General features: G+C 37.6%; 3 protein-coding genes across 3 annotated transcripts; all 3 read right to left on the reverse strand.

The window, feature by feature from the left end:
• Positions 1-256: 256 nt before the first annotated feature.
• LOC133012072 (uncharacterized) lies at positions 257-2,935 on the reverse strand. Its single transcript, XM_061080035.1, has 4 exons — positions 1,899-2,935; positions 1,646-1,699; positions 767-904; positions 257-633 (listed from the first exon to the last, which is right to left on the reverse strand). The coding sequence occupies exons 1-4, from the start codon at positions 2,794-2,796 to the stop codon at positions 419-421; spliced, it is 1,305 nt and encodes a 434-aa protein (XP_060936018.1). The 5' UTR covers positions 2,797-2,935; the 3' UTR covers positions 257-418.
• On the reverse strand, positions 2,886-4,888 carry LOC133012211 (uncharacterized). The gene is made up of 4 exons (XM_061080191.1): positions 4,821-4,888; positions 4,116-4,301; positions 2,971-3,969; positions 2,886-2,891 (listed from the first exon to the last, which is right to left on the reverse strand). The coding sequence occupies exons 1-4, from the start codon at positions 4,866-4,868 to the stop codon at positions 2,886-2,888; spliced, it is 1,239 nt and encodes a 412-aa protein (XP_060936174.1). The 5' UTR covers positions 4,869-4,888.
• A 14,049-nt stretch (positions 4,889-18,937) lies between these two features.
• LOC133012212 (N-lysine methyltransferase KMT5A-A-like) lies at positions 18,938-21,918 on the reverse strand. Its single transcript, XM_061080192.1, has 5 exons — positions 21,850-21,918; positions 20,906-21,025; positions 20,378-20,540; positions 19,516-19,708; positions 18,938-19,057 (listed from the first exon to the last, which is right to left on the reverse strand). Exons 2-5 carry the CDS (start codon positions 21,015-21,017, stop codon positions 18,938-18,940), a joined length of 588 nt encoding a protein of 195 aa, XP_060936175.1. The 5' UTR covers positions 21,018-21,025; positions 21,850-21,918.
• Positions 21,919-22,264: the final 346 nt, after the last annotated feature.

Consider the following 22,264-nt stretch of genomic DNA (forward strand, 5'->3'; position numbering starts at 1 on the left):
GTATTTATTCCCGTATTTATCTATTTATTTCTGTACTTATTTCCTTATGCATTTATTTGTTTATTTATATATTTATTTATTTATACTTAAGTCATGTATGGTCCTCCATACACATTAGCATTAGGGACCAAAAAAAAACACGCTAATTAATGAAGTCATGTTAGACTTAACGTTATTGACAGGTTCATCAATAAAAAAAACAATTGTTAGTTGAACACTCCTTCTATAGCTTAACAGACCTCCAACACTTTTTGCAAATATGAAAACAATAAGATTTAAATGATTAAAGATTATAGAAAATGAAATACGAGACTATAGGCAAGAAATTATGACATCAGATTAGATAAACTGAGATAAAGGGAGATTATGATTTAACATGTGACATGTAAAACAGGTGTCAACAGACATCAAATAACAATTAAACTTTGTTTTTGAGAGTTGTGATTCGATTCTTGACATAGAATTTTATGCCCAACCAATTTCGGTCCTTCAGTGCAGTTTTTTCCATTTGAAGGCACTTATCACAGTCACTTTTCCCTGGAACACGGCATGAAGTGATGAAGTACATCAAGTGTTTTTCCACAGCACGGATCTCCTCTGTCTCCCACTTTTTTCTCTTTAAAGGTTGGCGACCTGTAAAACAATTAACACAAATAAATATTCACAATTGAAGGGTTGAGCTCTGTACACACAGTGCAGCAACATAAACACACTGACACTCAAACATTAAATTCAACAGTAACAAACTTCGATCTTAAAACTTTACCTCTTCCCCTTTTTGGTGACTGGCAGTGAGAAGCTTGTTGAGGTGTCAGAGGGCCCTGCTCTGGTGCTGCATTGCTATGACCCACATCTGGCATTGCAGGGTCTTTCTCTTCCCTCTGACTGGATGTGACCCGACTCTCTGAAAATCAGAAGAAAACTAATTACAAAAAGAAAAGTAATTCTAAAGTATTAGTCATTCTTCAGTAAATTTGTATTCAGGATTTGTATCAGGGCAGATCCGGGCATGTATTAATGTATTTTTACTTAGCCTAATTTATCTTTTAGAGAAAGAGACGGGAGAAAGAGAAAAAAGAAAGCTGAGGTGAGAGTTGCCAACACCATCATTGTAAATTAGTTATACTAATAAAGTGCAGTGCTGTAGATCTGCAGGTGTGTTTGTATTATTCTATGATCAATTTGCCATCATGTCTAAGCTTATAAGAGATGATTTCAGTGATAAGTTATAGCCATAGACTGCACGTCTTTTAAATCAGACTTCTACAAAGAAAATATTAGTATATGGTGCGATCACTGTCTCTCATACCAGCTAGATCATCACTGAAAATGTCCTGGACTGAGCGTTTCTGTAGTTCCAACAGAGTGAGACATCTTCCCTCGAGCTGAGACAGTGTCACGTCAATGGTAGGAGTCACATTCTCCCAGTTAATCTTTCATTCATATCGTCAGTAATATAGGTTTATCAACTTAACATTTTTGACCCAGGACCTCCAGCATTTGAATCAAATAGCTCGTGAAAAAATATGTGTCAGATGCACATTTAGATATGCACATGCATATATTTAGATGCATACAATAATTGGATAGCACATCCTTGAATACAAAGGCATGGTTAAATTCAAGGCCATATGAAACTACTTACCTTGTGAATCTGACTCACACGCCACCTCAGTGTCACTGTCCATCTGCACATTCTCTGTGAGTTAGTGGGGGTTGGGGGGGGGGGGGGTGGGAGGGGAGAGAATAACTGTTAGTGCAATTTATTGATTCTGACGTGCTCCAATTTTACCCTAAAAAAGCATGCGAGATATTGGAGATAAATATTGTTTGATCACTTTATATAAATACATTTTATTTTATGCAGAGAAATGTGAAGAAAGATGAATAATTAATACCCTCAGGATCAATGTTGATTTCATCCAGGGTCTTGCCCTTGAATTCTGCCAGGCGTCCTTGGTCCAGAGCCATGAGAACTTTGCTAATTTTAGCAAGTTGGAGGGTGCCCTCAGGAAGTCTGTAGAACTGCCGATGCACTCTAATGTCATGGCCGAGAAAATCAGCTAACTGATCCAGTTCTGTATTACTGAGGTTGAGAACTTGAGACAGAGTTCCTGTTTGTTTGCGCAGTTTTGTAGAGGTGAGGCTTTCTGGACTTTTTGCACCACAGACTTTGGCGAAGTGTCGAAGGCAATCAGACCCACGGTAGCAGGTAAAAGCGGAGGGTCTTGCAAACAAGTAAATGTTCTCCTGAGGAACCCCACATTCCTGCCGTTTGCTGACCAGCAGATCCAAAGCTTGTTGCATTGCTGGGGTCAAAAGCACAGGTACCTTTCTTCCCCTTTTTCCTCTTATCTCTATCCTCCGGAAATGTTGACAGAGTTTCTTTTCTAGGTCTGAGAGGGCTTCATTTACATCTTCATGTGGGTCAGATGAATCCTCACTCAAATAAGCAGAGAGAGGCATTTTTGACACCTCCCCTGCTCTTCGTCGATTGAACAAAATCACTTGTGTCATCGTGATCTTTGCCAGCTGTGACCATGTCTGGGGGGATGTCTCTGTGGACAGCTTACTGTGAATATCTTGTTGCTGCACATCTAAATAAGAATGGAGAGTCTGGACGTCTTTTGTGAATGGAAGCAACAGAGGGGCATTCCACTTAGATTCCTGAAGTGTTCTCAGTGATGCAGATGATATCATTTCATTCCATCTACTTTCATACACTCTGCGGAATGTACGAGCCTCTTTTGCTGCATTGTAGTTGGTCTGTACATGTGCACGGCTTTCAACAAGCATTGAAATCTTTGTCAAGCTATGTCCAATTTTGAGGGCAAGACTTGGGCTCTTAAATGAATTGGTTTCACTGTCATGGCCAGCTAAAAGTTTTACTGCTTGAACAAGATGCAAAAAATTTGCAGGTTTGATGTGGTCTTGAATTGTCGTCAAGGGAGTGGTTTTCCTTGAGCATACCAGAAGCCTTCCCAGCTCTCTCAGTTTCTGCCGAATGTATTCATGTTTGCAAACACCAAAGCCAAGACGATTATACAGATGCTCACCATACTCCATAATACAGACATCAGACTTGACTGCAGAATATACTTCATCTTGAATCATGTTGCTTAACAGCTTCCAAAATTCGACTTTCACACCAGGTGGTGGAGGTATGGAAAATGCACAGAGTGCCTGGACACGGGTTTTGCCAGGTTTTTTGGAAACAGCAGGCTTGAACTTGCAGATCATCATGTGCCGCCAAAGGAGTTTCTTTGCAAAAAAGCCCTGACAATACGTGCAATGCAGGAACTTCAGTGCTTCGGAATCCTGTTTTGGCTGCTTGCGAGGAACAAGATCTCCAACACCTGCATTTAATACCTCAACATTGTGCGCGAAGTTGCCTCTATTTCTCAAATGCTCCAGATGCATTCTCCGTTCTTTAGAGCCTTTTGGGAAGGACACAGCCAGTGCCACCTCTGGCATATTGATATGCGCACGCTCCAAATGCCTTGCCATTTTCCCAACCCCCATCTTACAGTACAAACAATAATATTTCTTGTTGTACATCCTGGAACCATTGTCTTTTTTACAAACAGCATGTATGGAAAGTGAACCCTCAGCCAAACCATCATGTTGGGAAGAAGAACTGTCAGGAATGTTTTGCTCCAGATCCGCAGTCGACGTTTCGAAAAGGTCTCCCGTGTCTCGACCCCTGGTTACAGCTTGCTTTTTAGGTCTTTCACCTGTGCCGCTTCCTGTTCTTGAGGGTGACCGTCCTCTTTTACGCAGCTTTGTAGAGCAATTGTTCAGTTCGGTCAGTGAGGGCATGATATTCCTCTGGTCACCTGGATCGAAAGCTTCAGTTGTGTCTGTTCCATCAGATGAATCCTGACTGGTGTCAGGAATGTATTCTTCTTCACTGCCATCTGTGGTGAAGGCCAAAGTCTCGTCTGAATCGAACTGAATCTGGTTGTTCATCTTTAAAGATGAAAATGTACATTAAATTAAAGTCAGCACACTAATTAAACATTTACTATAAACACTTCACACAAAATGCAAAGTATCAGTAAAGAAATGTTAAGCAGATGCATTCATCTTTTGTATATATTGTGTGTGTTCCTTACCTGTACGCTTTTGGTCTTCCCAAGCCGTGGTATTGAATCTCGGTTCCGTTTGGAGAGGCTAAATTCAGAGTCAGAATCTGAATTCTTGGATGGACTATGTGATATATCAGAATCTGTGTAAACCACAAGAGATGACTTCATTCCAACTTTTTGCATTGGAATATGCAGTACTGGTTCATCTGGGCCCTATAGAAAATAAAGGACATATTTAAGAAATAATATAGTTACGATACAAAGATTCAAATTGGCTCTGATTTCTGTCTTAACTATATTGCCAGCTATAGCACTGCTGGACGCATTACAGTTGAGAAAAAGTTAAGGTGGAGTCTGGAAGGTGGAATTGACCTGTGACCAACAACTGGTATGACTGGTAGAATGCAAACTCAGCTCAAGTCCAAAGACATGTGTCTTACATGGTGTTCTTTAAGTTTAAGGACAGAAAAAAATCAAATATGTGTAATTTAATGTGTACTTTATGAATCAGCTGCCGTGGTCCCCACAAAAACAAGTGACCTGACTGGAGTGTTTGAGACTGGTCTTATAAAAGGACACCGACTGGTCCCCATAAAACCACCAAAACCAGCATGTGCTTGGTAAATACATTTGAAATAAGATCAAACTAAATGTACATTCAAGTTCAATCACTTCTACAATGACTAAAGAGTAAAGACATTATATACAATTTATTCAGACACAAATCAGTACCTGGTTCTTGAAGAATGATGGTGTCTGAGGATCCTTCTCAGGAGTCATGGCGATCTCAGCCTCAAAAGAGTCAGTGACAGCGACAGTTGAATGTCCAGCAACCTGAAGAATGAGTTTAACATCATTATTGAGTAGCTGGTGAGCAGGAGCAATATTTCAATTAAATTACAATAGCAATAGGCAGAATCAAAATACCTGTATCTGACTCAAAATCATTCTAACTTTACAAAGATTCAATTGGCTCTGAATTCTGTGATAAATATATTATATGGTGCTTTTTAAGTTTAAGGACAGAAAAGATCAAATATGTGTAATTTAATGCGTACTTTATGAATCCCCTGCCGTGGTCCCCACAAAAACAAGTGACCTGACTGGAGTGTTTGAGACTGGTCTTCTAAAAGGACGAAATTGACCTGTGACCAACAACTGGTATGACTGGTAGAATGCAAACTCAGCTCATGTCCAAAGACATGTGTCTTACATAGTGTTCTTTAAGTTTAAGGACAGAAAAAAATCAAATATGTGTAATTTAATGTGTACTTTATGAATCAGCTGCCGTGGTCCCCACAAAAACAAGTGACCTGACTGGAGTGTTTGAGACTGGTCTTATAAAAGGACACTGACTGGTCCCCATAAAACCACCAAAACCAGCATGTGCTTGGTAAATACATTTGAAATAAGATCAAACTAAATGTACATTCAAGTTCAATCACTTCTACAATGACTAAAGAGTAAAGACATTATATACAATTTATTCAGACACAAATCAGTACCTGGTTCTTGAAGAATGATGGTGTCTGAGGATCCTTCTCAGGAGTCATGGCGATCTCAGCCTCAAAAGAGTCAGTGACAGCGACAGTTGAATGTCCAGCAACCTGAAGAATGAGTTTAACATCATTATTGAGTAGCTGGTGAGCAGGAGCAATATATCAATTAAATTACAATAGCAATAGGCAGAATCAAAATACCTGTATCTGACTCAAAATCATTCTAACTTTACAAAGATTCAATTGGCTCTGAATTCTGTGATAAATATATTATATGGTGCTTTTTAAGTTTAAGGACAGAAAAGATCAAATATGTGTAATTTAATGCGTACTTTATGAATCACCTGCCGTGGTCCCCACAAAAACAAGTGACCTGACTGGAGTGTTTGAGACTGGTCTTCTAAAAGGACGAAATTGACCTGTGACCAACAACTGGTATGACTGGTAGAATGCAAACTCAGCTCATGTCCAAAGACATGTGTCTTACATAGTGTTCTTTAAGTTTAAGGACAGAAAAAAATCAAATATGTGTAATTTAATGTGTACTTTATGAATCAGCTGCCGTGGTCCCCACAAAAACAAGTGACCTGACTGGAGTGTTTGAGACTGGTCTTATAAAAGGACACTGACTGGTCCCCATAAAACCACCAAAACCAGCATGTGCTTGGTAAATACATTTGAAATAAGATCAAACTAAATGTACATTCAAGTTCAATCACTTCTACAATGACTAAAGAGTAAAGACATTATATACAATTTATTCAGACACAAATCAGTACCTGGTTCTTGAAGAATGATGGTGTCTGAGGATCCTTCTCAGGAGTCATGGTGATCTCAGCCTCAAAAGAGTCAGTGACAGCGACAGTTGAATGTCCAGCAACCTGAAGAATGAGTTTAACATCATTATTGAGTAGCTGGTGAGCAGGAGCAATATTTCAATTAAATTACAATAGCAATAGGCAGAATCAAAATACCTGTATCTGACTCAAAATCATTCTAACTTTACAAAGATTCAATTGGCTCTGAATTCTGGGATAAATATATTATATGGTGCTTTTTAAGTTTAAGGACAGAAAAGATCAAATATGTGTAATTTAATGCGTACTTTATGAATCACCTGCCGTGGTCCCCACAAAAACAAGTGACCTGACTGGAGTGTTTGAGACTGGTCTTCTAAAAGGACGAAATTGACCTGTGACCAACAACTGGTATGACTGGTAGAATGCAAACTCAGCTCATGTCCAAAGACATGTGTCTTACATAGTGTTCTTTAAGTTTAAGGACAGAAAAAAATCAAATATGTGTAATTTAATGTGTACTTTATGAATCAGCTGCCGTGGTCCCCACAAAAACAAGTGACCTGACTGGAGTGTTTGAGACTGGTCTTATAAAAGGACACTGACTGGTCCCCATAAAACCACCAAAACCAGCATGTGCTTGGTAAATACATTTGAAATAAGATCAAACTAAATGTACATTCAAGTTCAATCACTTCTACAATGACTAAAGAGTAAAGACATTATATACAATTTATTCAGACACAAATCAGTACCTGGTTCTTGAAGAATGATGGTGTCTGAGGATCCTTCTCAGGAGTCATGGCGATCTCAGCCTCAAAAGAGTCAGTGACAGCGACAGTTGAATGTCCAGCAACCTGAAGAATGAGTTTAACATCATTATTGAGTAGCTGGTGAGCAGGAGCAATATTTCAATTAAATTACAATAGCAATAGGCAGAATCAAAATACCTGTATCTGACTCAAAATCATTCTAACTTTACAAAGATTCAATTGGCTCTGAATTCTGGGATAAATATATTATATGGTGCTTTTTAAGTTTAAGGACAGAAAAGATCAAATATGTGTAATTTAATGCGTACTTTATGAATCACCTGCCGTGGTCCCCACAAAAACAAGTGACCTGACTGGAGTGTTTGAGACTGGTCTTCTAAAAGGACGAAATTGACCTGTGACCAACAACTGGTATGACTGGTAGAATGCAAACTCAGCTCATGTCCAAAGACATGTGTCTTACATAGTGTTCTTTAAGTTTAAGGACAGAAAAAAAATCAAATATGTGTAATTTAATGTGTACTTTATGAATCAGCTGCCGTGGTCCCCACAAAAACAAGTGACCTGACTGGAGTGTTTGAGACTGGTCTTATAAAAGGACACTGACTGGTCCCCATAAAACCACCAAAACCAGCATGTGCTTGGTAAATACATTTGAAATAAGATCAAACTAAATGTACATTCAAGTTCAATCACTTCTACAATGACTAAAGAGTAAAGACATTATATACAATTTATTCAGACACAAATCAGTACCTGGTTCTTGAAGAATGATGGTGTTTGAGGATCCTTCTCAGGAGTCATGGCGATCTCAGCCTCAAAAGAGTCAGTGACAGCGACAGTTGAATGTCCAGCAACCTGAAGAATGAGTTTAACATCATTATTGAGTAGCTGGTGAGCAGGAGCAATATTTCAATTAAATTACAATAGCAATAGGCAGAATCAAAATACCTGTATCTGACTCAAAATCATTCTAACTTTACAAAGATTCAATTGGCTCTGAATTCTGGGATAAATATATTATATGGTGCTTTTTAAGTTTAAGGACAGAAAAGATCAAATATGTGTAATTTAATGCGTACTTTATGAATCACCTGCCGTGGTCCCCACAAAAACAAGTGACCTGACTGGAGTGTTTGAGACTGGTCTTCTAAAAGGACGAAATTGACCTGTGACCAACAACTGGTATGACTGGTAGAATGCAAACTCAGCTCATGTCCAAAGACATGTGTCTTACATAGTGTTCTTTAAGTTTAAGGACAGAAAAAAATCAAATATGTGTAATTTAATGTGTACTTTATGAATCAGCTGCCGTGGTCCCCACAAAAACAAGTGACCTGACTGGAGTGTTTGAGACTGGTCTTATAAAAGGACACTGACTGGTCCCCATAAAACCACCAAAACCAGCATGTGCTTGGTAAATACATTTGAAATAAGATCAAACTAAATGTACATTCAAGTTCAATCACTTCTACAATGACTAAAGAGTAAAGACATTATATACAATTTATTCAGACACAAATCAGTACCTGGTTCTTGAAGAATGATGGTGTCTGAGGATCCTTCTCAGGAGTCATGGCGATCTCAGCCTCAAAAGAGTCAGTGACAGCGACAGTTGAATGTCCAGCAACCTGAAGAATGAGTTTAACATCATTATTGAGTAGCTGGTGAGCAGGAGCAATATTTCAATTAAATTACAATAGCAATAGGCAGAATCAAAATACCTGTATCTGACTCAAAATCATTCTAACTTTACAAAGATTCAATTGGCTCTGAATTCTGTGATAAATATATTATATGGTGCTTTTTAAGTTTAAGGACAGAAAAGATCAAATATGTGTAATTTAATGCGTACTTTATGAATCACCTGCCGTGGTCCCCACAAAAACAAGTGACCTGACTGGAGTGTTTGAGACTGGTCTTCTAAAAGGACGAAATTGACCTGTGACCAACAACTGGTATGACTGGTAGAATGCAAACTCAGCTCATGTCCAAAGACATGTGTCTTACATAGTGTTCTTTAAGTTTAAGGACAGAAAAAAATCAAATATGTGTAATTTAATGTGTACTTTATGAATCAGCTGCCGTGGTCCCCACAAAAACAAGTGACCTGACTGGAGTGTTTGAGACTGGTCTTATAAAAGGACACTGACTGGTCCCCATAAAACCACCAAAACCAGCATGTGCTTGGTAAATACATTTGAAATAAGATCAAACTAAATGTACATTCAAGTTCAATCACTTCTACAATGACTAAAGAGTAAAGACATTATATACAATTTATTCAGACACAAATCAGTACCTGGTTCTTGAAGAATGATGGTGTCTGAGGATCCTTCTCAGGAGTCATGGCGATCTCAGCCTCAAAAGAGTCAGTGACAGCGACAGTTGAATGTCCAGCAACCTGAAGAATGAGTTTAACATCATTATTGAGTAGCTGGTGAGCAGGAGCAATATTTCAATTAAATTACAATAGCAATAGGCAGAATCAAAATACCTGTATCTGACTCAAAATCATTCTAACTTTACAAAGATTCAATTGGCTCTGAATTCTGGGATAAATATATTATATGGTGCTTTTTAAGTTTAAGGACAGAAAAGATCAAATATGTGTAATTTAATGCGTACTTTATGAATCACCTGCCGTGGTCCCCACAAAAACAAGTGACCTGACTGGAGTGTTTGAGACTGGTCTTCTAAAAGGACGAAATTGACCTGTGACCAACAACTGGTATGACTGGTAGAATGCAAACTCAGCTCATGTCCAAAGACATGTGTCTTACATAGTGTTCTTTAAGTTTAAGGACAGAAAAAAATCAAATATGTGTAATTTAATGTGTACTTTATGAATCAGCTGCCGTGGTCCCCACAAAAACAAGTGACCTGACTGGAGTGTTTGAGACTGGTCTTATAAAAGGACACTGACTGGTCCCCATAAAACCACCAAAACCAGCATGTGCTTGGTAAATACATTTGAAATAAGATCAAACTAAATGTACATTCAAGTTCAATCACTTCTACAATGACTAAAGAGTAAAGACATTATATACAATTTATTCAGACACAAATCAGTACCTGGTTCTTGAAGAATGATGGTGTCTGAGGATCCTTCTCAGGAGTCATGGCGATCTCAGCCTCAAAAGAGTCAGTGACAGCGACAGTTGAATGTCCAGCAACCTGAAGAATGAGTTTAACATCATTATTGAGTAGCTGGTGAGCAGGAGCAATATTTCAATTAAATTACAATAGCAATAGGCAGAATCAAAATACCTGTATCTGACTCAAAATCATTCTAACTTTACAAAGATTCAATTGGCTCTGAATTCTGGGATAAATATATTATATGGTGCTTTTTAAGTTTAAGGACAGAAAAGATCAAATATGTGTAATTTAATGCGTACTTTATGAATCACCTGCCGTGGTCCCCACAAAAACAAGTGACCTGACTGGAGTGTTTGAGACTGGTCTTCTAAAAGGACGAAATTGACCTGTGACCAACAACTGGTATGACTGGTAGAATGCAAACTCAGCTCATGTCCAAAGACATGTGTCTTACATAGTGTTCTTTAAGTTTAAGGACAGAAAAAAATCAAATATGTGTAATTTAATGTGTACTTTATGAATCAGCTGCCGTGGTCCCCACAAAAACAAGTGACCTGACTGGAGTGTTTGAGACTGGTCTTATAAAAGGACACTGACTGGTCCCCATAAAACCACCAAAACCAGCATGTGCTTGGTAAATACATTTGAAATAAGATCAAACTAAATGTACATTCAAGTTCAATCACTTCTACAATGACTAAAGAGTAAAGACATTATATACAATTTATTCAGACACAAATCAGTACCTGGTTCTTGAAGAATGATGGTGTCTGAGGATCCTTCTCAGGAGTCATGGCGATCTCAGCCTCAAAAGAGTCAGTGACAGCGACAGTTGAATGTCCAGCAACCTGAAGAATGAGTTTAACATCATTATTGAGTAGCTGGTGAGCAGGAGCAATATTTCAATTAAATTACAATAGCAATAGGCAGAATCAAAATACCTGTATCTGACTCAAAATCATTCTAACTTTACAAAGATTCAATTGGCTCTGAATTCTGTGATAAATATATTATATGGTGCTTTTTAAGTTTAAGGACAGAAAAGATCAAATATGTGTAATTTAATGCGTACTTTATGAATCACCTGCCGTGGTCCCCACAAAAACAAGTGACCTGACTGGAGTGTTTGAGACTGGTCTTCTAAAAGGACGAAATTGACCTGTGACCAACAACTGGTATGACTGGTAGAATGCAAACTCAGCTCATGTCCAAAGACATGTGTCTTACATAGTGTTCTTTAAGTTTAAGGACAGAAAAAAATCAAATATGTGTAATTTAATGTGTACTTTATGAATCAGCTGCCGTGGTCCCCACAAAAACAAGTGACCTGACTGGAGTGTTTGAGACTGGTCTTATAAAAGGACACTGACTGGTCCCCATAAAACCACCAAAACCAGCATGTGCTTGGTAAATACATTTGAAATAAGATCAAACTAAATGTACATTCAAGTTCAATCACTTCTACAATGACTAAAGAGTAAAGACATTATATACAATTTATTCAGACACAAATCAGTACCTGGTTCTTGAAGAATGATGGTGTCTGAGGATCCTTCTCAGGAGTCATGGCGATCTCAGCCTCAAAAGAGTCAGTGACAGCGACAGTTGAATGTCCAGCAACCTGAAGAATGAGTTTAACATCATTATTGAGTAGCTGGTGAGCAGGAGCAATATTTCAATTAAATTACAATAGCAATAGGCAGAATCAAAATACCTGTATCTGACTCAAAATCATTCTAACTTTACAAAGATTCAATTGGCTCTGAATTCTGTGATAAATATATTATATGGTGCTTTTTAAGTTTAAGGACAGAAAAGATCAAATATGTGTAATTTAATGCGTACTTTATGAATCACCTGCCGTGGTCCCCACAAAAACAAGTGACCTGACTGGAGTGTTTGAGACTGGTCTTCTAAAAGGACGAAATTGACCTGTGACCAACAACTGGTATGACTGGTAGAATGCAAACTCAGCTCATGTCCAAAGACATGTGTCTTACATAGTGTTCTTTAAGTTTAAGGACAGAAAAAAATCAAATATGTGTAATTTAATGTGTACTTTATGAATCAGCTGCCGTGGTCCCCACAAAAACAAGTGACCTGACTGGAGTGTTTGAGACTGGTCTTATAAAAGGACACTGACTGGTCCCCATAAAACCACCAAAACCAGCATGTGCTTGGTAAATACATTTGAAATAAGATCAAACTAAATGTACATTCAAGTTCAATCACTTCTACAATGACTAAAGAGTAAAGACATTATATACAATTTATTCAGACACAAATCAGTACCTGGTTCTTGAAGAATGATGGTGTCTGAGGATCCTTCTCAGGAGTCATGGCGATCTCAGCCTCAAAAGAGTCAGTGACAGCGACAGTTGAATGTCCAGCAACCTGAAGAATGAGTTTAACATCATTATTGAGTAGCTGGTGAGCAGGAGCAATATTTCAATTAAATTACAATAGCAATAGGCAGAATCAAAATACCTGTATCTGACTCAAAATCATTCTAACTTTACAAAGATTCAATTGGCTCTGAATTCTGGGATAAATATATTATATGGTGCTTTTTAAGTTTAAGGACAGAAAAGATCAAATATGTGTAATTTAATGCGTACTTTATGAATCACCTGCCGTGGTCCCCACAAAAACAAGTGACCTGACTGGAGTGTTTGAGACTGGTCTTCTAAAAGGACGAAATTGACCTGTGACCAACAACTGGTATGACTGGTAGAATGCAAACTCAGCTCATGTCCAAAGACATGTGTCTTACATAGTGTTCTTTAAGTTTAAGGACAGAAAAAAATCAAATATGTGTAATTTAATGTGTACTTTATGAATCAGCTGCCGTGGTCCCCACAAAAACAAGTGACCTGACTGGAGTGTTTGAGACTGGTCTTATAAAAGGACACTGACTGGTCCCCATAAAACCACCAAAACCAGCATGTGCTTGGTAAATACATTTGAAATAAGATCAAACTAAATGTAAATTCAAGTTCAATCACTTCTACAATGACTAAAGAGTAAAGACATTATATACAATTTATTCAGACACAAATCAGTACCTGGTTCTTGAAGAATGATGGTGTCTGAGGATCCTTCTCAGGAGTCATGGCGATCTCAGCCTCAAAAGAGTCAGTGACAGCGACAGTTGAATGTCCAGCAACCTGAAGAATGAGTTTAACATCATTATTGAGTAGCTGGTGAGCAGGAGCAATATTTCAATTAAATTACAATAGCAATAGGCAGAATCAAAATACCTGTATCTGACTCAAAATCATTCTAACTTTACAAAGATTCAATTGGCTCTGAATTCTGGGATAAATATATTATATGGTGCTTTTTAAGTTTAAGGACAGAAAAGATCAAATATGTGTAATTTAATGCGTACTTTATGAATCACCTGCCGTGGTCCCCACAAAAACAAGTGACCTGACTGGAGTGTTTGAGACTGGTCTTCTAAAAGGACGAAATTGACCTGTGACCAACAACTGGTATGACTGGTAGAATGCAAACTCAGCTCATGTCCAAAGACATGTGTCTTACATAGTGTTCTTTAAGTTTAAGGACAGAAAAAAAATCAAATATGTGTAATTTAATGTGTACTTTATGAATCAGCTGCCGTGGTCCCCACAAAAACAAGTGACCTGACTGGAGTGTTTGAGACTGGTCTTATAAAAGGACACTGACTGGTCCCCATAAAACCACCAAAACCAGCATGTGCTTGGTAAATACATTTGAAATAAGATCAAACTAAATGTACATTCAAGTTCAATCACTTCTACAATGACTAAAGAGTAAAGACATTATATACAATTTATTCAGACACAAATCAGTACCTGGTTCTTGAAGAATGATGGTGTCTGAGGATCCTTCTCAGGAGTCATGGTGATCTCAGCCTCAAAAGAGTCAGTGACAGCGACAGTTGAATGTCCAGCAACCTGAAGAATGAGTTTAACATCATTATTGAGTAGCTGGTGAGCAGGAGCAATATTTCAATTAAATTACAATAGCAATAGGCAGAATCAAAATACCTGTATCTGACTCAAAATCATTCTAACTTTACAAAGATTCAATTGGCTCTGAATTCTGGGATAAATATATTATATGGTGCTTTTTAAGTTTAAGGACAGAAAAGATCAAATATGTGTAATTTAATGCGTACTTTATGAATCACCTGCCGTGGTCCCCACAAAAACAAGTGACCTGACTGGAGTGTTTGAGACTGGTCTTCTAAAAGGACGAAATTGACCTGTGACCAACAACTGGTATGACTGGTAGAATGCAAACTCAGCTCATGTCCAAAGACATGTGTCTTACATAGTGTTCTTTAAGTTTAAGGACAGAAAAAAATCAAATATGTGTAATTTAATGTGTACTTTATGAATCAGCTGCCGTGGTCCCCACAAAAACAAGTGACCTGACTGGAGTGTTTGAGACTGGTCTTATAAAAGGACACTGACTGGTCCCCATAAAACCACCAAAACCAGCATGTGCTTGGTAAATACATTTGAAATAAGATCAAACTAAATGTACATTCAAGTTCAATCACTTCTACAATGACTAAAGAGTAAAGACATTATATACAATTTATTCAGACACAAATCAGTACCTGGTTCTTGAAGAATGATGGTGTCTGAGGATCCTTCTCAGGAGTCATGGCGATCTCAGCCTCAAAAGAGTCAGTGACAGCGACAGTTGAATGTCCAGCAACCTGAAGAATGAGTTTAACATCATTATTGAGTAGCTGGTGAGCAGGAGCAATATTTCAATTAAATTACAATAGCAATAGGCAGAATCAAAATACCTGTATCTGACTCAAAATCATTCTAACTTTACAAAGATTCAATTGGCTCTGAATTCTGGGATAAATATATTATATGGTGCTTTTTAAGTTTAAGGACAGAAAAGATCAAATATGTGTAATTTAATGCGTACTTTATGAATCACCTGCCGTGGTCCCCACAAAAACAAGTGACCTGACTGGAGTGTTTGAGACTGGTCTTCTAAAAGGACGAAATTGACCTGTGACCAACAACTGGTATGACTGGTAGAATGCAAACTCAGCTCATGTCCAAAGACATGTGTCTTACATAGTGTTCTTTAAGTTTAAGGACAGAAAAAAAATCAAATATGTGTAATTTAATGTGTACTTTATGAATCAGCTGCCGTGGTCCCCACAAAAACAAGTGACCTGACTGGAGTGTTTGAGACTGGTCTTATAAAAGGACACTGACTGGTCCCCATAAAACCACCAAAACCAGCATGTGCTTGGTAAATACATTTGAAATAAGATCAAACTAAATGTAAATTCAAGTTCAATCACTTCTACAATGACTAAAGAGTAAAGACATTATATACAATTTATTCAGACACAAATCAGTACCTGGTTCTTGAAGAATGATGGTGTCTGAGGATCCTTCTCAGGAGTCATGGCGATCTCAGCCTCAAAAGAGTCAGTGACAGCGACAGTTGAATGTCCAGCAACCTGAAGAATGAGTTTAACATCATTATTGAGTAGCTGGTGAGCAGGAGCAATATTTCAATTAAATTACAATAGCAATAGGCAGAATCAAAATACCTGTATCTGACTCAAAATCATTCTAACTTTACAAAGATTCAATTGGCTCTGAATTCTGGGATAAATATATTATATGGTGCTTTTTAAGTTTAAGGACAGAAAAGATCAAATATGTGTAATTTAATGCGTACTTTATGAATCACCTGCCGTGGTCCCCACAAAAACAAGTGACCTGACTGGAGTGTTTGAGACTGGTCTTCTAAAAGGACGAAATTGACCTGTGACCAACAACTGGTATGACTGGTAGAATGCAAACTCAGCTCATGTCCAAAGACATGTGTCTTACATAGTGTTCTTTAAGTTTAAGGACAGAAAAAAATCAAATATGTGTAATTTAATGTGTACTTTATGAATCAGCTGCCGTGGTCCCCACAAAAACAAGTGACCTGACTGGAGTGTTTGAGACTGGTCTTATAAAAGGACACTGACTGGTCCCCATAAAACCACCAAAACCAGCATGTGCTTGGTAAATACATTTGAAATAAGATCAAACTAAATGTACATTCAAGTTCAATCACTTCTACAATGACTAAAGAGTAAAGACATTATATACAATTTATTCAGACACAAATCAGTACCTGGTTCTTGAAGAATGATGGTGTCTGAGGATCCTTCTCAGGAGTCATGGCGATCTCAGCCTCAAAAGAGTCAGTGACAGCGACAGTTGAATGTCCAGCAACCTGAAGAATGAGTTTAACATCATTATTGAGTAGCTGGTGAGCAGGAGCAATATTTCAATTAAATTACAATAGCAATAGGCAGAATCAAAATACCTGTATCTGACTCAAAATCATTCTAACTTTACAAAGATTCAATTGGCTCTGAATTCTGGGATAAATATATTATATGGTGCTTTTTAAGTTTAAGGACAGAAAAGATCAAATATGTGTAATTTAATGCGTACTTTATGAATCACCTGCCGTGGTCCCCACAAAAACAAGTGACCTGACTGGAGTGTTTGAGACTGGTCTTCTAAAAGGACGAAATTGACCTGTGACCAACAACTGGTATGACTGGTAGAATGCAAACTCAGCTCATGTCCAAAGACATGTGTCTTACATAGTGTTCTTTAAGTTTAAGGACAGAAAAAAATCAAATATGTGTAATTTAATGTGTACTTTATGAATCAGCTGCCGTGGTCCCCACAAAAACAAGTGACCTGACTGGAGTGTTTGAGACTGGTCTTATAAAAGGACACTGACTGGTCCCCATAAAACCACCAAAACCAGCATGTGCTTGGTAAATACATTTGAAATAAGATCAAACTAAATGTACATTCAAGTTCAATCACTTCTACAATGACTAAAGAGTAAAGACATTATATACAATTTATTCAGACACAAATCAGTACCTGGTTCTTGAAGAATGATGGTGTCTGAGGATCCTTCTCAGGAGTCATGGCGATCTCAGCCTCAAAAGAGTCAGTGACAGCGACAGTTGAATGTCCAGCAACCTGAAGAATGAGTTTAACATCATTATTGAGTAGCTGGTGAGCAGGAGCAATATTTCAATTAAATTACAATAGCAATAGGCAGAATCAAAATACCTGTATCTGACTCAAAATCATTCTAACTTTACAAAGATTCAATTGGCTCTGAATTCTGGGATAAATATATTATATGGTGCTTTTTAAGTTTAAGGACAGAAAAGATCAAATATGTGTAATTTAATGCGTACTTTATGAATCACCTGCCGTGGTCCCCACAAAAACAAGTGACCTGACTGGAGTGTTTGAGACTGGTCTTCTAAAAGGACGAAATTGACCTGTGACCAACAACTGGTATGACTGGTAGAATGCAAACTCAGCTCATGTCCAAAGACATGTGTCTTACATAGTGTTCTTTAAGTTTAAGGACAGAAAAAAATCAAATATGTGTAATTTAATGTGTACTTTATGAATCAGCTGCCGTGGTCCCCACAAAAACAAGTGACCTGACTGGAGTGTTTGAGACTGGTCTTATAAAAGGACACTGACTGGTCCCCATAAAACCACCAAAACCAGCATGTGCTTGGTAAATACATTTGAAATAAGATCAAACTAAATGTACATTCAAGTTCAATCACTTCTACAATGACTAAAGAGTAAAGACATTATATACAATTTATTCAGACACAAATCAGTACCTGGTTCTTGAAGAATGATGGTGTCTGAGGATCCTTCTCAGGAGTCATGGCGATCTCAGCCTCAAAAGAGTCAGTGACAGCGACAGTTGAATGTCCAGCAACCTGAAGAATGAGTTTAACATCATTATTGAGTAGCTGGTGAGCAGGAGCAATATTTCAATTAAATTACAATAGCAATAGGCAGAATCAAAATACCTGTATCTGACTCAAAATCATTCTAACTTTACAAAGATTCAATTGGCTCTGAATTCTGTGATAAATATATTATATGGTGCTTTTTAAGTTTAAAGACAGAATGTGCTTGGTAAATACATTTGAAATAAGATCAAACTAAATGTACATTCAAGTTCAATCACTTCTACAATGACTAAAGAGTAAAGACATTATATACAATTTATTCAGACACAAATCAGTACCTGGTTCTTGAAGAATGATGGTGTCTGAGGATCCTTCTCAGGAGTCATGGCGATCTCAGCCTCAAAAGAGTCAGTGACAGCGACAGTTGAATGTCCAGCAACCTGAAGAATGAGTTTAACATCATTATTGAGTAGCTGGTGAGCAGGAGCAATATTTCAATTAAATTACAATAGCAATAGGCAGAATCAAAATACCTGTATCTGACTCAAAATCATTCTAACTTTACAAAGATTCAATTGGCTCTGAATTCTGTGATAAATATATTATATGGTGCTTTTTAAGTTTAAGGACAGAAAAGATCAAATATGTGTAATTTAATGCGTACTTTATGAATCACCTGGTCCCCACAAAAACAAGAGACCTGACTGGTGTGTTTGAGAATGGTCTTCTCAAAGGACCCTGACTGGTCCCCATTAAACCACCAAAACCAGCATGTGCTTGGTGAATACATTTGAAATAAGAAAAAACGTAATGTATATTCAAGTTCAATCACTTCTACAATGACCAAAGAGTAAAGTGTCCAAACTAAAGTAGGAATACATTAAATAGAATTAAGTCAAACACAAATCAGTACCTGGCTCTTGAAGAATGGTGGTCTCTGAGGATCCTTCTCAGGAGTCATGGCGATCTCAGCCTCAAAAGTGTCAGTGACAGCGACAGTTGAATGTCCAGCAACCTGAAGAATGAGTTTAACATCATTATTGAGTAGCTGGTGAGCAGGAGCAATATTTCAATTCAGCTACAATAGCAATAGGCAGAAACAAAAGACAACAACATCTCAGAGTGAAGGCAATACAGAAATATTTCATGCATCTGACTCAAAATCAATCTACCGTTCATTGGTACCTAGACGTCAAGTTCAATGATTTCAACAATTACTCAAACAGGAAAGAGTGAAAGACTAAATTATGAACAAATGAAAGACAATAAATTAAATTGTATAGCCCAATCATAACAGATTGCAAAGTTAAAAAAGGCAAAACTTAAAATAATAGACAGGTAAAACCCAGATTTGGTTAAATGCTGAGAAAATAAATATTTTCAGCATCTCTGATGTTTAAGCCAATACACATAATATTTCAGCAAACAAACATCCCTTTCACACTGACATTCAGCAACTCAATTGTGACAAACCTCTTTCCTCCAAGGCCAATCAGTCCCTCCATAGTCGTATGTAATTTCTTCTCCAACAGAAATGTCTTTCAATGCAAAGAGAAAGAGGTGTGGCTTGCCCTCTGATAAGACCTTCTTCATTTTGCAGTTCGGTTGTTTGTGGTCATCATTGACTATTCTTCCCAGAGTACCATCTTCTCTAGATGCGTCGATACTTAAAAAAGAAAATAAATCATTGTTAAGCTTCATAAAATTTTATTGAATATGTCAACAATTTTAAATTGGTCCTTAGAAAGTAAACTTCAGATAAGATGAGATCTTTTTTTAGTTACACAGCTAGTAATAGTGAATAATACCTTAAGTTGACAGATTCTTTGAAAAATAAACTGAGTTCTAGCCTTTATTCAAGTGAGTCTGTGCAACACAGGTTACATTACTGATGGTTATTGTTGCTAAGTCAACAATAAAAATTTAAAGGGATAGTTCACCGAAAAATGTAAGTTCACTTATTATCCACTCCCCACTATGCCTATGGGAAGGTGGGTGAAGTGTTTGAGTCGAGTATCAGGGGTAAACAGTGTAGCAGCCAAATCCAATCCAACTGAATTAAATGTAACCTCTTCTTCAGATGTAGAAAAACAACAGAAAAAATAATAAACTATAAATAATAACCTATAAACTGCTTGTGCGGGAGCACAAGTAAATTCATAAGTAAATTCATATTTAACTTGAATTGGCATCATTTACACTCTGTTTGTAGCGTAACAGTCCTCTAATATCCTCCTTGGTGGCACGTGTCTGTGAACTATCCCTTTAATATCACACATTTTGATATAACACAAAAACTAAACACTTCAGAAATGTAAAAGTCTGTCATCCTTACCACCATGTTTTCTCTTTCCAGTAGAGGTCAAACATGAACACAGCACATCTTCTATGATATATCTTCCTCCTCCTTTCCGATTCTTCAGAATTTATTAACTCCCCTCTGTACTCCACAACAAATTCTCCTTTTTGGAATGGGGCCTTGGCAAACACACCTCGACCTAGGGCACAATTACATATAACATTATGCTGTTGAAAAGATTTACTATCAGATTATTTAATATACCTAGAAGCTATATAAGTGGAAGCTATTCATTTCATAACACAAGAGGATAAGAGAATATCAACAATAAAAGTTGACCACAGTAATGCATGCACAAATTGGCTTAAAGTTATATATACAATACGCTAGCTTTGAAAATCCTGCTGGCCCATTATACTGGGCAAAGGACTCATAAACTGTCTCAAGGTCATGGCAAATAATCAATTTTTTTTTCTTTACTAAACCTGAGTACTAGTCAGAGGTAAGCTCAGAGAGAACTACAAAATATCAAAACCAAAGTATAATAAAACACACAAACCTTACCTTTAAAAGAGTTGATGAACTTCACCTCTAACTTTGCAGTCTTGTCATGGGACTGGGCTGCATACTCAATTGCATCCCTTTCAGGAGGTTTCCTTGGTCTAATTGTTGCCATTGATAATCCTATAATCAAATATAGTGCAGTTTTAATCCAAACAGATAATAATCTTGAGCTTTAAAGCCATCTTACACATATACAAAAAATTATATGTTAAGACAATCAAATCTGGACCACTGCAGTGTAACAGGATGCTGCTGCTGACTAAAAAAAATAACCCATTCCCAATCACTATAACCTTACTTGGAAAAAACAGCAGCATGACAGAGATGTGACTTGATGTGCCCTACCCCATCACCACATGTCATTAAGTAAAATGGCTGCCTCGCAGGCCCGAATTCAACATGAACTTCCAATCCTCAATCCTCAGCAAAATGCTGCTTTTGGATAGATAGCATGTTACACTTAAAACCGAGCTTTCTTGTGTCAAATTCATCACACTGTTTCTGTGTCATTCATTCAAGTAACTGATAGCTAATGATAAAACAAACCATAGCCTACTACCCACCATGTTTAACCAGCCAGGTGCCGGGCAGATTAATGTTAACACGTGGCTAACGGCCTAGCACGTGGCTAACGGCCTAGCTAGCTAGGCCGTTAGCCACGTGCTAACATTAATCTGTAGCTGTAGTAGTAGCTGTCCCTCCTGGCTCTCCCTAACGAGTAAAAATCAGCAAGGCACAAAACCTGTTGCTTAATAACTTTGTAACGTCCAAAGCAGTGATAATTCACATTTAACTTAATGTTAACTTAAGTTAAGCTACCAGGCTCATGTTAATGTGTGCTTTTACCAGTTTAAAAAAACGTTTCTTTGACCACATGCTACATCTAAATCAAATTGGCTTAGCTCACTTATAATAAATCACGATGTAATGTCAGCATAACTTACCTTCTTATAAGCACCTGCTTCATCCACCTGCGCACGCAGAAGTGAACTTTTCTCTCCGGTCACCTCCTCTGTGTCGAGTCAAGGAGCGCTTGTTCTGTTTAGAGAGCACGTCCTGTAAGGGTGGTGATACTACCACGGACTTCCGTCTCCGCCCACCAGGCATGTCGCTATACATCTATCTAAGTCAGGGGTTCCCAAAGTGGGGAGGGGGGTCGCGAGACACAGAGGCGGGGTCGCGATATGCATTCCCCAAAAAAAATACAATTATTTATTTTTTTTGTTTAATATATGGGTGGATGACATGACACATGATTTTTCTGTAATTAAGTGTAAATGTCTATTTAGATGCATTTAACCACTTAAACAACACATGGATGTGATGCATATTATGGTACTTTGTTTTAAACTTATGATT

Source organism: Limanda limanda, chromosome 10, assembly GCF_963576545.1.
Source record: "Limanda limanda chromosome 10, fLimLim1.1, whole genome shotgun sequence".
NCBI classification, from domain to species: Eukaryota; Metazoa; Chordata; class Actinopteri; order Pleuronectiformes; family Pleuronectidae; genus Limanda; species Limanda limanda.

Coding starts and splice junctions, on each gene's coding strand:
- LOC133012212 (XM_061080192.1), bottom strand. CDS start 21,017: ATGGCAACAATTAGACCAAGGAAACCTCCTGAAAGGGATGCAATTGAG. Junction 20,541..20,905: donor GTTCATCAACTCTTTTAAAG/GTAAGGTTTGTG, acceptor ATTGTGCCCTAG/GTCGAGGTGTGTTTGCCAAG. Junction 19,058..19,515: donor ATTGGCCTTGGAGGAAAGAG/GTTTGTCACAAT, acceptor CTCATTCTTCAG/GTTGCTGGACATTCAACTGT.
- LOC133012072 (XM_061080035.1), bottom strand. CDS start 2,796: ATGCTTGTTGAAAGCCGTGCACATGTACAGACCAACTACAATGCAGCA. Junction 905..1,645: donor GTGTGAGTCAGATTCACAAG/GTAAGTAGTTTC, acceptor TCTGATTTTCAG/AGAGTCGGGTCACATCCAGT. Junction 634..766: donor GTCACCAAAAAGGGGAAGAG/GTAAAGTTTTAA, acceptor ATTGTTTTACAG/GTCGCCAACCTTTAAAGAGA.
- LOC133012211 (XM_061080191.1), bottom strand. CDS start 4,868: ATGACTCCTGAGAAGGATCCTCAGACACCATCATTCTTCAAGAACCAG. Junction 4,302..4,820: donor CATCATTCTTCAAGAACCAG/GTACTGATTTGT, acceptor TATTTTCTATAG/GGCCCAGATGAACCAGTACT. Junction 3,970..4,115: donor GGAAGACCAAAAGCGTACAG/GTAAGGAACACA, acceptor TCATCTTTAAAG/ATGAACAACCAGATTCAGTT.